Raw genomic sequence first — 14696 nt, forward strand, 5'->3', positions numbered from 1 at the left:
CCAATCCTGGTCTCTTCTTCTTCTCATCCATGACCCACTTGTTTTCATGAAGCCTTCTTCGATCTTTGTTGTTGTCATTAAGTTGCTCAATCATGTCCGAGTCTTTGCAACCCCATGGACTGCAGCACACCAGGCTCCCCTGTCCCTCACCAACTCCTGGAGCTTGCTCAAGCTCATCTCCATCAAGTCAGTGATGCCATCCAACCATCTCATCTTCTGTCATCCCCTTCTCCTGCCCTCAATCTTTCCCAGCATCAGACTCTTTGGTCTCCCCACCTTCAAAGCCAGAAAGATGATCTCGTTTCTCTCAACCTCAAAGCCTAAGGCGAAATGTCTACCAATCAGAATTTTGTATCTTACTGAACTTTGCAACAAAAGCCAATGATAGAAATGGGCACATCAGCCAAGTCTGAAAGAGTGTCTCTCACAGACCCTCTTGGAATGAAAAGGTATACTCCCAGTTGCATATTCAGGGACCTAGGTTACTGGTTTGATTACAGCCAAGGTGAAAGTATTTACACCATGGTGGTTGGTTTAGTCGCTAAGTCATGTCCGACTCTTGCGACCCCATGGACTGTAGCCCACCAGGTTCCTCTGTCCATGGGATTTTCCAGGAAAGAATACTGGAGTGGATTGCCATTTCCATAGAATCAGCAAATGCTACAAAATAGGACTTTTCTTTTTTCCTGAAGAGCCAACTCATCTGAGTGTGAACTGGTGACCCTGCTACATGTCTACATGTATGTGTGTAAGTGACTGTGCACTCACATGTGTGCATACGCGTATTTGACACACTGTTAATATTGGACCCTTAGGAGCGCACCGTTGGCCAGCAGAGCTTCCTCGTGAGGCTGAGGGGAGAGCTCGTGGTCAAGGTGGCTAGGAAGTGTCTCTCTCCTCTCCTCCTCCTCTCCTCTCCAGAGCTGGAATTGTAATACCCATGACCCCAACCTCCTTCTTGCTTCTGTGTCCTTGGCAAATGTGGTGACTTCCTGGAATCAGAGCTAATATGCTAATTGAGGATCTGTGTTTCTGCAGTCAACTCACAGTTCAATCTCCAAAGTAGAGAATCTTGGCTCGGCTACACAGACGTCGGCTACAGAAGCAGAGGCCCCCAGGCTGGTGCCGAGGCCGACCTGTGTTCCCAGGGAGGCGGCCCAGGGACATGGGGCTGGGGGTGGAGCTGGGTGGAGATGGGAGAGAGAAGCCTTGGAGGGGGCTCGGCAATGCTGCCAGGCTCGGCCTCAGGTGCCAGCCTCCAGCCGACCTGGGTCAGGTCGAGGTTATCATGCTGGATGCAGGCAGGGAACTCTTGTGGCTCCGGAGAAAGCTGGAGGGCCTTTCCTATATGACAGCAGGAAAAAGATCTTCTAGGTTGAGGGTTGCTCCTGAATCTCCGTGCAGTTGCTCAGTGGCTGCAGCCTGCCTCCTGCCAAGGTTGCTCACATGTAAGGGCTCAGCTCAGGGCTGGGGGCCATGGAGCTCCCACAGTCTTCACGTGCTTTCCTGGCAGAGTTGAAGATGGCCCATTTAATGACCTCACGCACATCTTGGTTCCTTCAGAGTATGTAGGCGTGTGTCCGTTTAGGGGGCAGTCTCTGCTCTTCCCTCAATCCCTTAGCCTTCCAAAGTGAGTCACTTTTTATTTTATTCCTTTTAAACTCTTGTTGATTTCTCACTTTATCTATCTTCCGTCCCTGGGCGTCCCTCTTCAGGGCCAGTTTTGCTGGAGCAACCACAGGAGGCCTTGTTGGAGGGGTTAGGGGTGGGGGCGCCTGTGTGTGGTAGAGGCAGTCTACCCAGCAGACATCACAGAGAGTGCAGAGGTAGCTTAGGTTATCAATCAGATCCATCTGTCTGTACCAAGTTGGTTTCACTTCTTAGTCATTAACTTTTTAGGATTCTGGCAGTTGCACTATTTTTGAAGAGGCATGTCTGTTTCAGACCAAAAACAAGCAACACTGCTCTTAGGGTGAAGCTGCATGGGGGGCCAGAGTCCCATTGATGCAGGAACCCTGGTGACGCTCCTCTCCCAGTGGAATTCTGGGGCTGCACACGTATGCTGGGCATGGGTATCAGTATAGATGCCTTGCAGGATGTAGCTTTGCTTCAGTTCAGTTCAGTCACTCAACCATGTTCGACTCTTTGTGACCCCGTGGACTGCAGAATGTTGGCATTTCATGGTCAGGTGTTGGAGAAGATTCACACCATGCTCACCGAAAGTTAAAGGGCCTGAAAGGGAAGTATTTAGTCTTCAAAGTCTAATTTAAAGAAAGTTCTGCCTTATCATTTACTTGATAAAGCCTCCCCTGACCATTGGGTCCCTGTGGTGTCTCTGGTCCTATGAACTCTGAAGGTGTCCCATCCAACTCACGGGAGCCAACCTAGTGTGTTGATTGCAGGAAACGCAGCTAAGCAGAGGCAGAATGACTGCAGCCTCTTAGAGAAAAACAAATCTGGATCCATGGAGGTGAGGCAGAACCTTCAATCCAGTAGTTTAAAATGAAGATACGTATCTGGTCTCTGCTTGCAGCCAAAGGCAATTAGATGGTGTGGGCCGGTGAACACCTAAGCTCGTTCCTAGAGTCGTGGGGCAGAGTTCAGCTTCTTGTGGTCATGGTGTGAGGTTACTCAGTTTATTTGAGGAAGTGCAACTGAAATGAATAATTTAGTCATGATCAACACAGATAAGAGTGAGCTGTTTATTCCTTATATTAAAACATGAAGATAAAAAATAAGATCTAAATATGGGAAAAGCTGTTAAAACCATCGAAATGCTTTAGCTTCCACATATGAGAGAAATTTTTATTCTTTAGAAATTTCAGAGGAGTAACAACCTGGCATCATATGCAGCATAGCAGGTGCTCAGTAAATAATCAGAGTTTTTTCTCTCATAGAATAAAGAATAATAAGTGCTTATTGTAAAAAGCCATACACTTAAAAGAAAAATAACCTGAAATCCCACCACTTAGCATTTGGGGATATATCCTCTCAGACATTTCAAGGCATATAAATGTATGTGTACTTTTACAAAATCAGCTGTATTGTACAGAATGTTTTAGCAACTGTCTCCATGTCATTAAATTGGATCCTTTTATTTAGCGGCAAAGGAGCATGATATAATATCCAGTGTCAGGAAGAATGTGTCAATTCTTGTAGCTTGTGACTCGACACATCTCACGTGCTTTTTTCTTTTATTTTTTTAGCAGGTTTCTTCTGCGGAGGTACGCATCGGGCCCATGAGATTGACACAGGATCCTATCCAGGTACACCTCTGTTCGTCTTAGGGGCTCGGTTTGCAGAGCAAGTAGTTATAGAAGCCCCATCTCAGGGGCTCACCTCATCTACAGCAGATGCCACCCTTGCTGTGAGATGCACACCCAGGCGTCCATACATGGTGTGTGTGTGTGTGTGTGTGTGTGTGTCTGTGTGTGTGTCTGTGTGCAAACGCTGGTTTTTATTAATGTCATACTTGACATATCAGATTGTTTTCTTGAAGAAAATACTGCCCCATTTGGAGTATAATATAATAGGTAAATTGATTGCATGGTGTGTTGTAAGGAACAAAAATGCTTCACCAAAAAAAACGTGTCTATTCTACATGCCGCTCCTGCAGCTGGAAAGAGAAGAAGCCGTGAGCGGTAAAGGGCAGGCTTTGCCATGAGCCGCAGCTGGATGGGAACCCTGGTTCTGCCCTTTCCAGCTGTGTGACCTTGGCGGTATTGCTTCACTTCTCTACCCAGTAAAGAAGTCTGTAAAGTGGAGATGGTGATGCCTCCCTCTTAGGAAATGATGAGCTTCCTAAGTTCAGTGAAATAACCATCAAGTGCTTGGGACACCTGCCTGGCAGCGGAAGGTGCTCAGGGGTGATATCTGTTGTCCTGTGTGTCTTGGGCCAGGCAGCCTACTGGGCTCTTAGATACCAAGGCTACCATCTACGGGGAGAGAAGGGCCAGCACCTGCGCACTAACTTCCCTCTAACTGTGACAGCGACTGTGTCCTCCCCACAGCCCCTCCGGCGTCATGGGCGCCCTGTGGGAAACAGGTCTGAGAGGGGCGTGTTAAGTCCTCATCTGTGTCTGCATCTTCCTGGTAAGGCCTATGTGGGCCACCTTTCTCCTTGTCGCTTTTTAACACCAGTTTGTTCTGCACTTCGGACAAGTAAAGATGCAGGAAACATGTAAACAAACCAATTAACATGTAGACGAAAGTGAAAAACCAACCAGAGAAATGTGTTGTTTGATTTATGAGCGATTGGAAAAGAAAATAATTTAGTGTTTCTTGGAAAAGGAAATGCAAATCTGGGGCAGGGGGAGTGAAACAAGAGATTTAAGCTTGGGAAAATTGGATGAAACAAATTTAGGAGCAGAGAGAGAGGGAGTGAGAATTTATTAAAATAAACATAAGCCCCAACTATTTATATAGAATACAAACAAGTGGAAAATTCCAGTATTCATCCTAAGGGCAAAATTCCAGTATTCATCCTAAGGGCATGGGACTTTGTAGTCCATTTTGAATAAAGGCAGTGACAAAGGTTCTGATATCAGTATTTATTCCCAAAGTAATATCCAGACTCTTTCTTGGAATTTGTGTGGTTTCAGATCAGTTAATGTAATTTACCTTCATTTTTTACTCTGTGCTGTACTGGCAATGAATGCTCATGATAAGGACATCTCATTCTTTTAAAATACTGTTATTTTTGTTATGTTTGTTAAAATGTAAAGTGTTTCAAATATTCAAAAAAGTACATGTGTATCCCCATAACCAATTTTATCAAATATGCAAATTTTATCACGTATGATAAATTTATTTTATCAAGGATGTCCTATTTGTTTGAGCTCATTTTAGAAACAAGAGATTACAGATACTTTATAAACTCTATTTTTTCCCTTTGCCCTCCTCTCTCTTCCTTAAAAGTAACCACTATTTGGAGATTGATTATGATAGGTATTTGTGTATTTCTTCTGCATATCTGTGTATCCATTAACACTTTGTTTTGAATATCTTAAATTTTATTTGAAAAGCGTCAGGCAGTAGTCATCATTTTGAAATTTTTCTTCATCATTTAGTGTGATACCTAAGAATCTATCGCCTAATCTAAGGTAACAAAGATTTACTCCTTTGTTTTCTTCCAAGAGTTTTATAGTTTTACCTCTTATAGTTAGCTCTGTGATCCATTTTGACTTAATTTTTGTATATGGTGTGAGGTAAGGCTTCATTCTTTTGCATATGGATGTCTGGTTGTGCAGCAGCATTTGTTAAAAAGAATATTCCCTCCGCCATGGCGTTGTCTTGGTTCCTTTTCCTAAAATCTTGTGGTTTTAATTGTGAGGGTTTATTTCTGGATTCTCAAGTCTATTTCATTGGTATATGTCTGTACACACTGCCTTGATTTCTGTAGCTTTGAAGTGTGAATCCCCTTTCTTATTTTTTAAGATTGTTTTTGCTGAGTCCCTTGTATCTTCATACCATTTTCAAGACCAGCTTGTGAATTTGGGGAGGGGAGGACCAGCTGGGATTTTGATAGTGATTGCAATAAATCTGTAGATCAGTTTGGGGACTATTGCTATATTAACCATTTTCTCTTCTAATCCATTAATATGTTTTTCCATTTATTTAGATTTTCTTTAATTTTTTCATCACTGTCTTGTAGTGTTTAGTGAATGTGTTTCCTATTCTTGTTACATTTATTCCTGAAATATTTTATTTACTTGGTACTATGGCAAATGGAATTGTTTCCTTACTTTCATTTTGGGTTGTTCATTGCTAATGTATAGAAACAAAATTTATTTTTGTATATTGATCTTGTACCTTGAAATCTTGCTGAACTTATTAGCTTTTACATTTTTGTGAATTTTTTAAGATTGTCTATATACAAAATCACATCATTACTACTTTCTTCCCAATCTGAATGCCTTTTACTGTTTGCCTAATGTCCTCTTGAACCTTCATAACAAGTATATTTAGTTTTATAAGATATCCAGATCTGTGTTTAGTTTTATAAGATATATCCAGATCTTTTCTTAAAGCTGTACCATTTTACACTCCTATAAGCAATGTGAGTTCTGATTACTCCAAATCCTTGGTAATATATGTTTCAGTCTTCTAATTTTAGCTCATCTACTAGGTGAGTAGTACTGACTTACGGTAACTTAATTTGCATTTCTCCATGACTAATAATGTTGGGCCGATTTTTAATTTGCTGCTTGACCATTTGAAAAATCTTCTATGAATGTTTAGTTAACTTCGGCTCCTTTTTATTTGGGTTGACTTTTTTAAAATTACTGCATTGTGGGAATTCTTTACATATTCTTATCCAAGTCCTCTGTCAGATTTTGAGAATATTTTCTTCTAAACCGTGGCTCTTCTTTTCATTTTTATAAATTTAGATTTTGAACAAAAATATTAGTTTTGATGTAGTCTAATTTCTCACTCCTTTTTTGGTTCTGTGTTCTAAGAATTTTTAATACCAGGTTGAAGATTACTTGTTTTCTTCTGGAAACTTTATTGTTAAATTTTAATTTAGATCTATAACTCAAGTTCACTTTTATGTATGGTGTAGTAAAGAGGTTAAGGCTCTTTCCCTCTCCATATTGACCAGATGGTGGTGGTGGTTTAGTTGCTAAGTCATGTCCAACTCTTGGGACCTAATGGACTGTAGCCCTTCAGGCTCCTCTGTCCAGGGGATTCTCCAGGCAAGAATACTGGAGTGAGTAGCCATTTCCTCCTCCAGGGAATCTTCCCAACCCAGGAATCAAACCTGGGTGTCCTGCATTGCAGACAAATTCTTTACTGACTGAGCCACCTGGGAAGCCCCATTATTCTTGCTCTATTTGTTGAAATGACTATTCCTTGCTCCACTGAATTATCACCTGATACCTTTGTTACTGATTCTTTGATACTTGTTGCAACTTGTTTGGCAGTCAGTAAGTAATATAGCCAGTTATTAAGTTTTCCACACAAAACTTTTAAGAAGATATATTCCTGTTTCTGGAAGACAGGCTTCTGTATCTGTGAAATTAATTCACCTTTATTAATGATGCTATTCAAACCACTTCTATCTTAACTTTTTGTGTTCCGTCAGTTTCTGTTGTAATGGCTATGTCAGTAGCCTCAATATTTTTTAAAATATTTTCTGATGTTCTGAATCTGCCACATTAATCTGTATCCAAGTTCTAGATTTATGTATGTTCTTGGTAACTCTTGCTTTTATATATTGTCCCTCTTTAAACTCCTACCTTAATTTATATTTTATTTGTTGGTAATATGGTTGGACTAGCTTTCTTTAGTTAATATTTTCCTGATATATCTTTTTCTATCTTTTCACTGTCATTTTTATTTATAACTTTATGTTAAATATCCCTCTTATACGGAACACATAGTTTTGTTTTTCTAAAACCTATTCTGATAAACTAACTTTAATAAGTAAGTTTAATCTGGTTACACTGAGTGTGCTTACTGATATAATTAGTCTTCTTTTGTATTTTCTATTTTATTACCCTTTTCCCCTTGTTTCTACTATTTGTTAAAATGGTTTTCAGAATTGCCTTTTACTGTCTCTGTTTTAGAAGGTTTAAGTTAGGCTCCTACTTTAGTGGTTTGCCTTAAATTATTTTTAATATGTTTGCTTAGCAGTCAAATTTTGTAACAAAGTCTCAGGTATACTATATTTCTGTCCTCTGAAGTATGATGTAGTCCTTTGCAGTATTTAAATATTCTATAATAGCCTCAGTTGTCTGTAAGTTTTGACTGACATTTGGTATGTTAAAGCATAATAAAACATTTTAAATTTGTACTCATAAGCTATGAAATATAGTAACTAATAAAATCAATGCTGTTAATCCATCAGCCAGCATAAGAGGTGGGATGTTCCCAGTGATACCATGTACCTGCCTGGTTCCTGCCCCATGAGTTTGGGCCCTGTGACAGCAGCTAAAAGTAGTCAAGAGTCCCTCTCTGAATGAGGGGCGGAATAATGAAGAAAACTCTTTTTTAAAAAATAAGCTCAACTTAGAACCAAGGATGCCTTTACTCCTGGGTCTCATTCAAGCATAATTTTAGGCACTGATCCATCCAGTTCAAGTCCATATGCTCAAGACTCCACAGCAGGTGTTGTTGGGAAGAAGGGAGCCACAGGATGACCCCTGACCGCCCAGGGAGTCTGGCTGGTTTTTTTTATTGTCTTTTACATTCTCACTGGAAGGGCAGGGATATCTAATCAAGTGTTCTTGTGCTTCTGATACTGTCATTGCAACCGTCTTAGAAAGGGCCTAGAACCTTAGTTTTTACATTTTATTTCTTGGAGAAAAAAAATACCTGCTCTGTAATTTCACTGCCTTGCTGAAAATGTTAACTGTGTCAGCTGGAGCCCGTAGGACTTGGGAGGAACTTACTTGACAAGCATATTCCAGGATGTGGTTGCTTTGGAGGGTGCTTTTCTGAGGTCACTGGAGGGGATTTGCTCCCATGTGGTGGCCAGGCAGTGTGATGTGGGCTGGTGGAGCGCTACTGGGGTGGAGTGGGTGGATGTGCCTTGCAGAGTTGTAGAGGACAGCTCTCCTGGGTGAATGCCTGTGACTCACAGCAGGGCATGTTTTCCAGTCTTAGCAAAAAAGAAAAGTAATATTATGAGGCAATAGATTTTTATCAACTGGTGCCATCTGGAAACCAAGAGGCCTTTCCTTCATCAATGCCTGGAGCGTATTCACTTTCCAGTGTGTGGAATTATTTCTGCTTAGGCTATTGCCACCCCCAGCCCTCAGACTGAGCCTTCCAGCTGGCCTTTGAAGCAGATCCTGACTGCTGTGACCTGAGCATTCTCCCAGCAAGACAGCAGTTTCCTTTAAAACTTATACTTCCATATTGTGTGGACATGGATTTTATTTTTTCCCCCTGGAACCATTATATATTGGAGACTTTATCTGGCAATCCTCTGGCCTTGTGGGAAGCTGATCTTGACACATTAAGTGATGGAGTGATGGAAATGTTCAGATTCAGTAACTCCCTGTGGTCAGCGTCTTCTCTCCTGTCTGTCCTGATTGCTGGCACCAAGTCATGTCCTCTACCCAGCCAGTTTCATGGAACCACAGAGTTGTTAGTGACTTTAGTTGTTAGGGTCCAGTATTTTAGGGGTAAAAACAGAGCATGTTACTTATGATTATTATAAGCTTGAGGGTCAGGTCAACCACACTTCAGATCTTGTTAGCTGCTGACTTGGGTGTGTGTCTTAACCATTCCACACCTCAGTTCCCACATCTGTAAGTGGGGATGATGCCCACCTCCAAAGAAAGATTTGTGAAAGGGTTACTAAATGAGGTAGTGTATTTAAAGTCCTTTCAATATCATGGCTGGCCCTTAAATTCTCATCAAACTATAGCTACCTGAAAAAGCCCTCACTTTGCATAGTTCCAGTATACACAAATTTCGGAGTTTAGTCAACATCAGATAACCAAAAAGATGTATTAAACAAAGTGTATGAGCATCACGTTCCTAGGGACATTTAAGGAAAGCTCCCAAACTGTTGTCTCCAAATGAATCGACCCCACCTATGATCACATTGGCCAGTTGTTCAGTGACCACTTATCCACGTGGTCTACTCTTAGGAGCTCCTTGTTCCCTGGCTTTTGCTTAAAGCCAAACCAAGTATTCTGAAAATTAGATGTTTAATTGTGGACATTGACAATCCATTTGGAGACATGTAGGAAGCAACAGAACTGGACATGGAACAACAGACTGGTTCCAAATAGGAAAAGGAGTTCGTCAAGGCTGTATATTGTCACCCTGCTTATTTAACTTATATGCAGAGTACATCATGAGAAGCTCTGGGCTGGAAGAAACACAAGCTGGAATCAAGATTGCCGGGAGAAATATCAATAACCTCAGATATGCAGATCACACCACCCTTATGGCAGAAAGTGAAGAGGAACTCAAAAGCCTCTTGATGAAAGTGAAAGTGGAGAGTGAAAAAGTTGGCTTAAAGCTCAACATTCAGAAAATGAAGATCATGGCATCCGGTCCCATCACTTCATGGGAAATAGATGGGGAAACAGTGGAAACAGTGTCAGACTTTATTTTCTTGGGCTCCAAAATCACTGCAGATGGTGACTGCAGCCATGAAATTAAAAGATGCTTACTCCTTGGAAGGAAAGTTATGACCAACCTAGATAGCATATTCAAAAGCAGAGACATTACTTTGCCAACAAAGGTCTGTCTAGTCAAGGCTGTGGTTTTTCCTGTGGTCATGTATGGATGTGAGAGTTGGACTGTGAAGGCTGAGAGCTGAAGAATTGATGGTTTTGAACTGTGGTGTTGGAGAAGACTCTTGAGAGTCCCTTGGACTGCAAGGAGATCCAACCAGTCCATTCTGAAGGAGATCAGCCCTGGGATTAACTGCAGTACTTTGGCTACCTCATGCGAAGAGTTGACTCATTGGAAAAGACTCTGATGCTGGGAGGGATTGGGGGCAAGAGGAGAAGGGGACGACAGAGGATGAGATGGCTGGATGGCATCACTGACTTGATGGATGTGAGTCTGAGTGAACTCCGGGAGTTGGTGATGGACAGGGAGGCCTGGCGTGCTGTGATTCATGGGGTTGCAAAGAGTCGGACACGACTGAGCGACTGAACTGAACTGAATTGAGGCATATCCTTTCTAGAAAAAACACTAGTAATGATGAAAATGTACACTGTCTGCAAGTTAAAGAAAAGTTAGGGGTTTTTTTTTTTCATCTTTTTTGTAATTATATAGTTTCATTCTCATTTAACTGTGAAAGACAGCTTATTGCTATCCTTAGAAAGATAGTTTTTCAGACCTTCTTGATAAAACATGTCAAAGGAATGGTTATAATACTTCCAACACAGCCCAGGGACATCAGAAGGATTACTGAAGGAGGAGCTGGGGATTACGGGTCTAGCTCTGCAACTGCTTTGATCAGGGGAGTTGCTGCCCTCACCTGTTGAATGGGTGATGGTGGGTCACCCCCAGAGTCCCTTCCTGCCCTGAAAACTCCTGAGAGTCATAGTCCCCCTGTCATTGCCTCTAGGACACCCCCCAGGTCACCTGCAGTCTGGCTGCTACCCCTCTGCAATCTCTTACACCAGACCCCCCGCACTTATTCTCTGGACCCTGCCCTGGGTTATCCATTACTTCATCAATCTGGCTTGGGTTGAAAGATGATTTAAACTTTGCAATTCCAAAAAATGTAGGTAGAAATACAGGGAGGCCCAGCCTGACAGTCTGAGGTTTTCATTGTTACATTTGAAAAGCCATACCCCAATGGCACAGCAGATGAAAAATCGGCCTGCAATGCAGGAGACACAAGAGACGTGGGTTCAGTCCCAGGGTCAGGAAGATCCCTTGGAGGAAGGCATGGCAACCCACTTCAGTGTTCTTGCCTGGAGAATCCCCATGGATAGAGGAGCCTGGCGGGGTACAGTCCATGGGGTCACAAAGAGTCGGACACGACTGAGCACACAGCACACACAAGTAGCCTTCACTTTGCACAGTTTCAGTATACACAGACTAGGTTGTGTATGCCTGGTCACAAAGATTGCAGTCACATTGGTGTTTGAACTGTGATAATTGCATGAAGTTGCTACAAACTTTTCTGATAGTTCTTCAGTCCACAAGTCATTACAGAAATTACAAACATGCAGCGTGATCAGAGACAGATGTGCAGCCTGGACGGTGCCAATCTCGAGGCTTGTTTCACAGTCTCTGTTAAAGCAAAGTGTGCCCCTTTATTTCTCTGTGATAACCTACCTGACATTACACAAAAGCTGATGATTGAAAGAGGAAGTTAGCCGCCCAAAATGAAAGCATAGTAAAGAAGTGGAAGGTGATAATGCTAGACGTGAATGGCAGTGTAAATGGAGTTAGAGGAGAAAGCTGGCTGGCAGGAGAAAGCTCACTCCTGCCAGTGAGATATTCCAGGGTGTAGCCAGGGGAAGTGAGTCTCAACGCAAGTTCATTGAGCTAAGTGAAGAAAGTGGTTGTGACGAAAAGGATGAAATATCACAGATGAAGTGATGCCAGCAGAAAACTGCACATTAATTAAAGGAACTCTGGGGACATTTCATGACATTGAAAGTACAGAGGATAAAATGTTGGAAGTTTATCCAAACTTAGGAGTTTATAATTCACCAAGGCATAAAGAGGCTCACATAATTTATACAGCTGGAGGAAAGCAAGCACTGTTCAAACTACTCAGTAAGCTGAAAAAAAACTTCAGAGTCTCAGTTTCTAATGTTTCAAAGAAAGTGCACTGAATAAGTGTTAATTTTACATTTTTCATTTCCCTGTACATTTATAACCAATAATAAAGGTTTTGTATGTTTTGACAAAGTTTCTAAATGTCATAGAAAGTAGCTGTGACCGTTCTTCATTCAGTTTGCTTCGCATGGCCATTTGTATGATCTGGCGCTACCGTGCAGAGTGGGCGCTGCCTGTGTATGTGTTCCGATCCTGGACAAACCCAAGTTGGCCAAGACCTGCTCCAGAGGAAGATGTTTCCTCCTTGTCCCAGGCTTCACCACAGGGCTGCTTTCAGTCTTCTTCTCTTTTGCTGTGTTTGCAACAGCACAGTGAGGTTGGTGTAACAAAACTGCTTCCTTCTTCCCGTTCTGCTGCGCGGGGATTCCTTCCCTGGATGCCGTGCCCATGCTCTGTCTTTGGCCACCGGCTAGTACTGCATCCCTCGTGCTTATCTGCTTACCTGAACGTGTCCCCGGCTTGGTCCTGGGGGCAGACACTGGACTCTAGTTGTCTCTGTCAGCTTCTGACTCCCAGTTCTTATATCTTAGGCGATAGATCAACAAAAGTATTCTTCAAAGGAACGTTCCACATACTATTTAGAGTAGGTGAGAGTGAGTTAACTTTTACTCTATAAATAAAAAGCAATATGCTTTTTTTTATTTTCATTTTTTGGCCACACTTTGCAGCATGTGGGATCTTAGCTTCCTGGTCAGGGAGCCCTCTGCATTGGAAGGTGGAGGATCACCAGGGAAGTCCCAAGTTCGGCTATATGCTTTCATTAATTATTTTGTAAAAATCATTTTAATCATAAAAATCATTTAATAATCATCCCTTTAAAAATCACTTTAAGGGATTTGCCTCAATGAATGGTCGGTAAACATTTCCACATTGACATGTTTAACAAGAAACTAAATACTGATACATAAAATGATAAGTTTGAAGAGGGACTATATCACATAAGGTTTTTTAGGGGTTGCATTCTTTGGTTTGGAGTAACAGTTGCCTTTCACAAAATAGTAAATGAATAAGAAATGTATTAGTGTATTTTTTCCCCCAGAATCCAAGGAAGAGTTGAAAGCCATGGTTTAGAAAGGGTGGCAGTGAGCCATTTCTGAGTATTTTGACAGAAGGAACTTGCGGTTTTTCCTTCAATCTCTCTATATTAATGGCCCATGGGTCCTAATTCTCAGCCTCTGTGTCTCTCTGTTCAAATTTCAAATTCCCCAAAACAACATTATTAGCCCAGCTGTGGCCTAGGAGATAGGGGCAGAGAGTATAACTTTGGCTATGCCGTCTTCCTAGAGAAAATAGAATTTTCCAGATAGGCAGACTTTAACAACAATGTCACGGCTATAGTACTTTAAAATATATGTATATATATTTTAATTGCCATAGATTTTCATTTTGCTTAGGAATTGAATCATTGAAAAGTAATCTTTCTGAATTAATCTTTTATAAATGGAAAGAATTTTGAATAGTACCTAGAGAGAGTTTTCTAGTGAGTACTTTTATAAAAATTCTTGTTTCGGTATGTAGACTTTAATTTTTAATCAGGTAGAGTGAAGCCAACAGAGTAGGAGAGACTGTCATTGAAAGATAGTTTATTCCTCACAGTTCTGAGAGGAGGGGCAGGCCACGCAGGACCACAGAGGGAAGCACAGAGGCCGGTTGGAGGCAGGGAGTGTGAGGGCCAAAGTGTGGTCAGGAGCTGTGGTTATGCTCTCTGTGCGAAGCGGTGAGGCAGGGCTGGCAGGGTAGACAGGTGTGACTGGCTGAATCACTCAGGAGACGTGTTGGGCAGAAGGACCGTCCCTAGTTGCCTGGTACCCGGCCCTGGAGTGATTTAGGACAGGCGGATAGTGGTCCAGAGGGTTAGCGAGTGGTAGAGGTGGTAGGAGCCGACTCCGGATTGGTTTGCATATGGAAAATGCATTCCTAGGCAAGTCCTTGGCTTTCTCTAGGCATCTCTCCAGGGTCAGCAAGGCTCCAGACATCAAAGCATTAGAAATGCAGAAGTTAACCTGGCTAAGACTATGCACTCCCAATGCAGGGGGCTCAGGTTTGATCCCTGGTCAGGGAACTAGATCCTGCATGCCACAACTAAGAGTTCACATGCTGCCACCTAAGATCCTGAGTGCCGCAACTAAGACCCAACACAGCCAAATAAAATAAAAAAAATTTTAAGGCATGATTAATACAAGTCCCTACATGTTCAGTTGGTTGGTAAGTTTCCATGTGAAATCCAGCATAACTTCCCAAAGTGGATACAAGGCATTACACAAGGGAGCCCTCTGCTGTGACCTCCACTTCCTGTCCCTGTCTTTTGGCCTCCCTGCTGTCACACTGGCTTCCTTGCAGTTCTTGAACGCATCAGCCATGCATCCCACTGAAGGGACCAGTGGATCTGTTCCCTCTTTGTGGGATGATTTATCTTTAGTGATCAT

General features: G+C 42.2%; 1 protein-coding gene across 6 annotated transcripts in view; it reads left to right on the plus strand.

The window, feature by feature from the left end:
* PDE8B (phosphodiesterase 8B) overlaps positions 1-14696 on the plus strand; it is a 255295-nt gene that overhangs the window by 144851 nt on the left and 95748 nt on the right. For 4 of the 6 annotated variants that reach the window (XM_024997900.2, XM_024997899.2, XM_024997896.2 and 1 more), the window contains exon 2: positions 3207-3266. In XM_024997900.2, coding sequence (XP_024853668.1) covers positions 3207-3266 — 60 coding nt within the window. The remainder of the gene's footprint in view (positions 1-3206; positions 3267-14696) is intronic. The other 2 variants (XM_024997898.2, XM_024997897.2) reach the window with 1 other exon arrangement.

Source organism: Bos taurus, chromosome 10 (assembly GCF_002263795.3).
Source record: "Bos taurus isolate L1 Dominette 01449 registration number 42190680 breed Hereford chromosome 10, ARS-UCD2.0, whole genome shotgun sequence".
In the NCBI taxonomy this organism is placed as follows: domain Eukaryota; kingdom Metazoa; phylum Chordata; class Mammalia; order Artiodactyla; family Bovidae; genus Bos; species Bos taurus.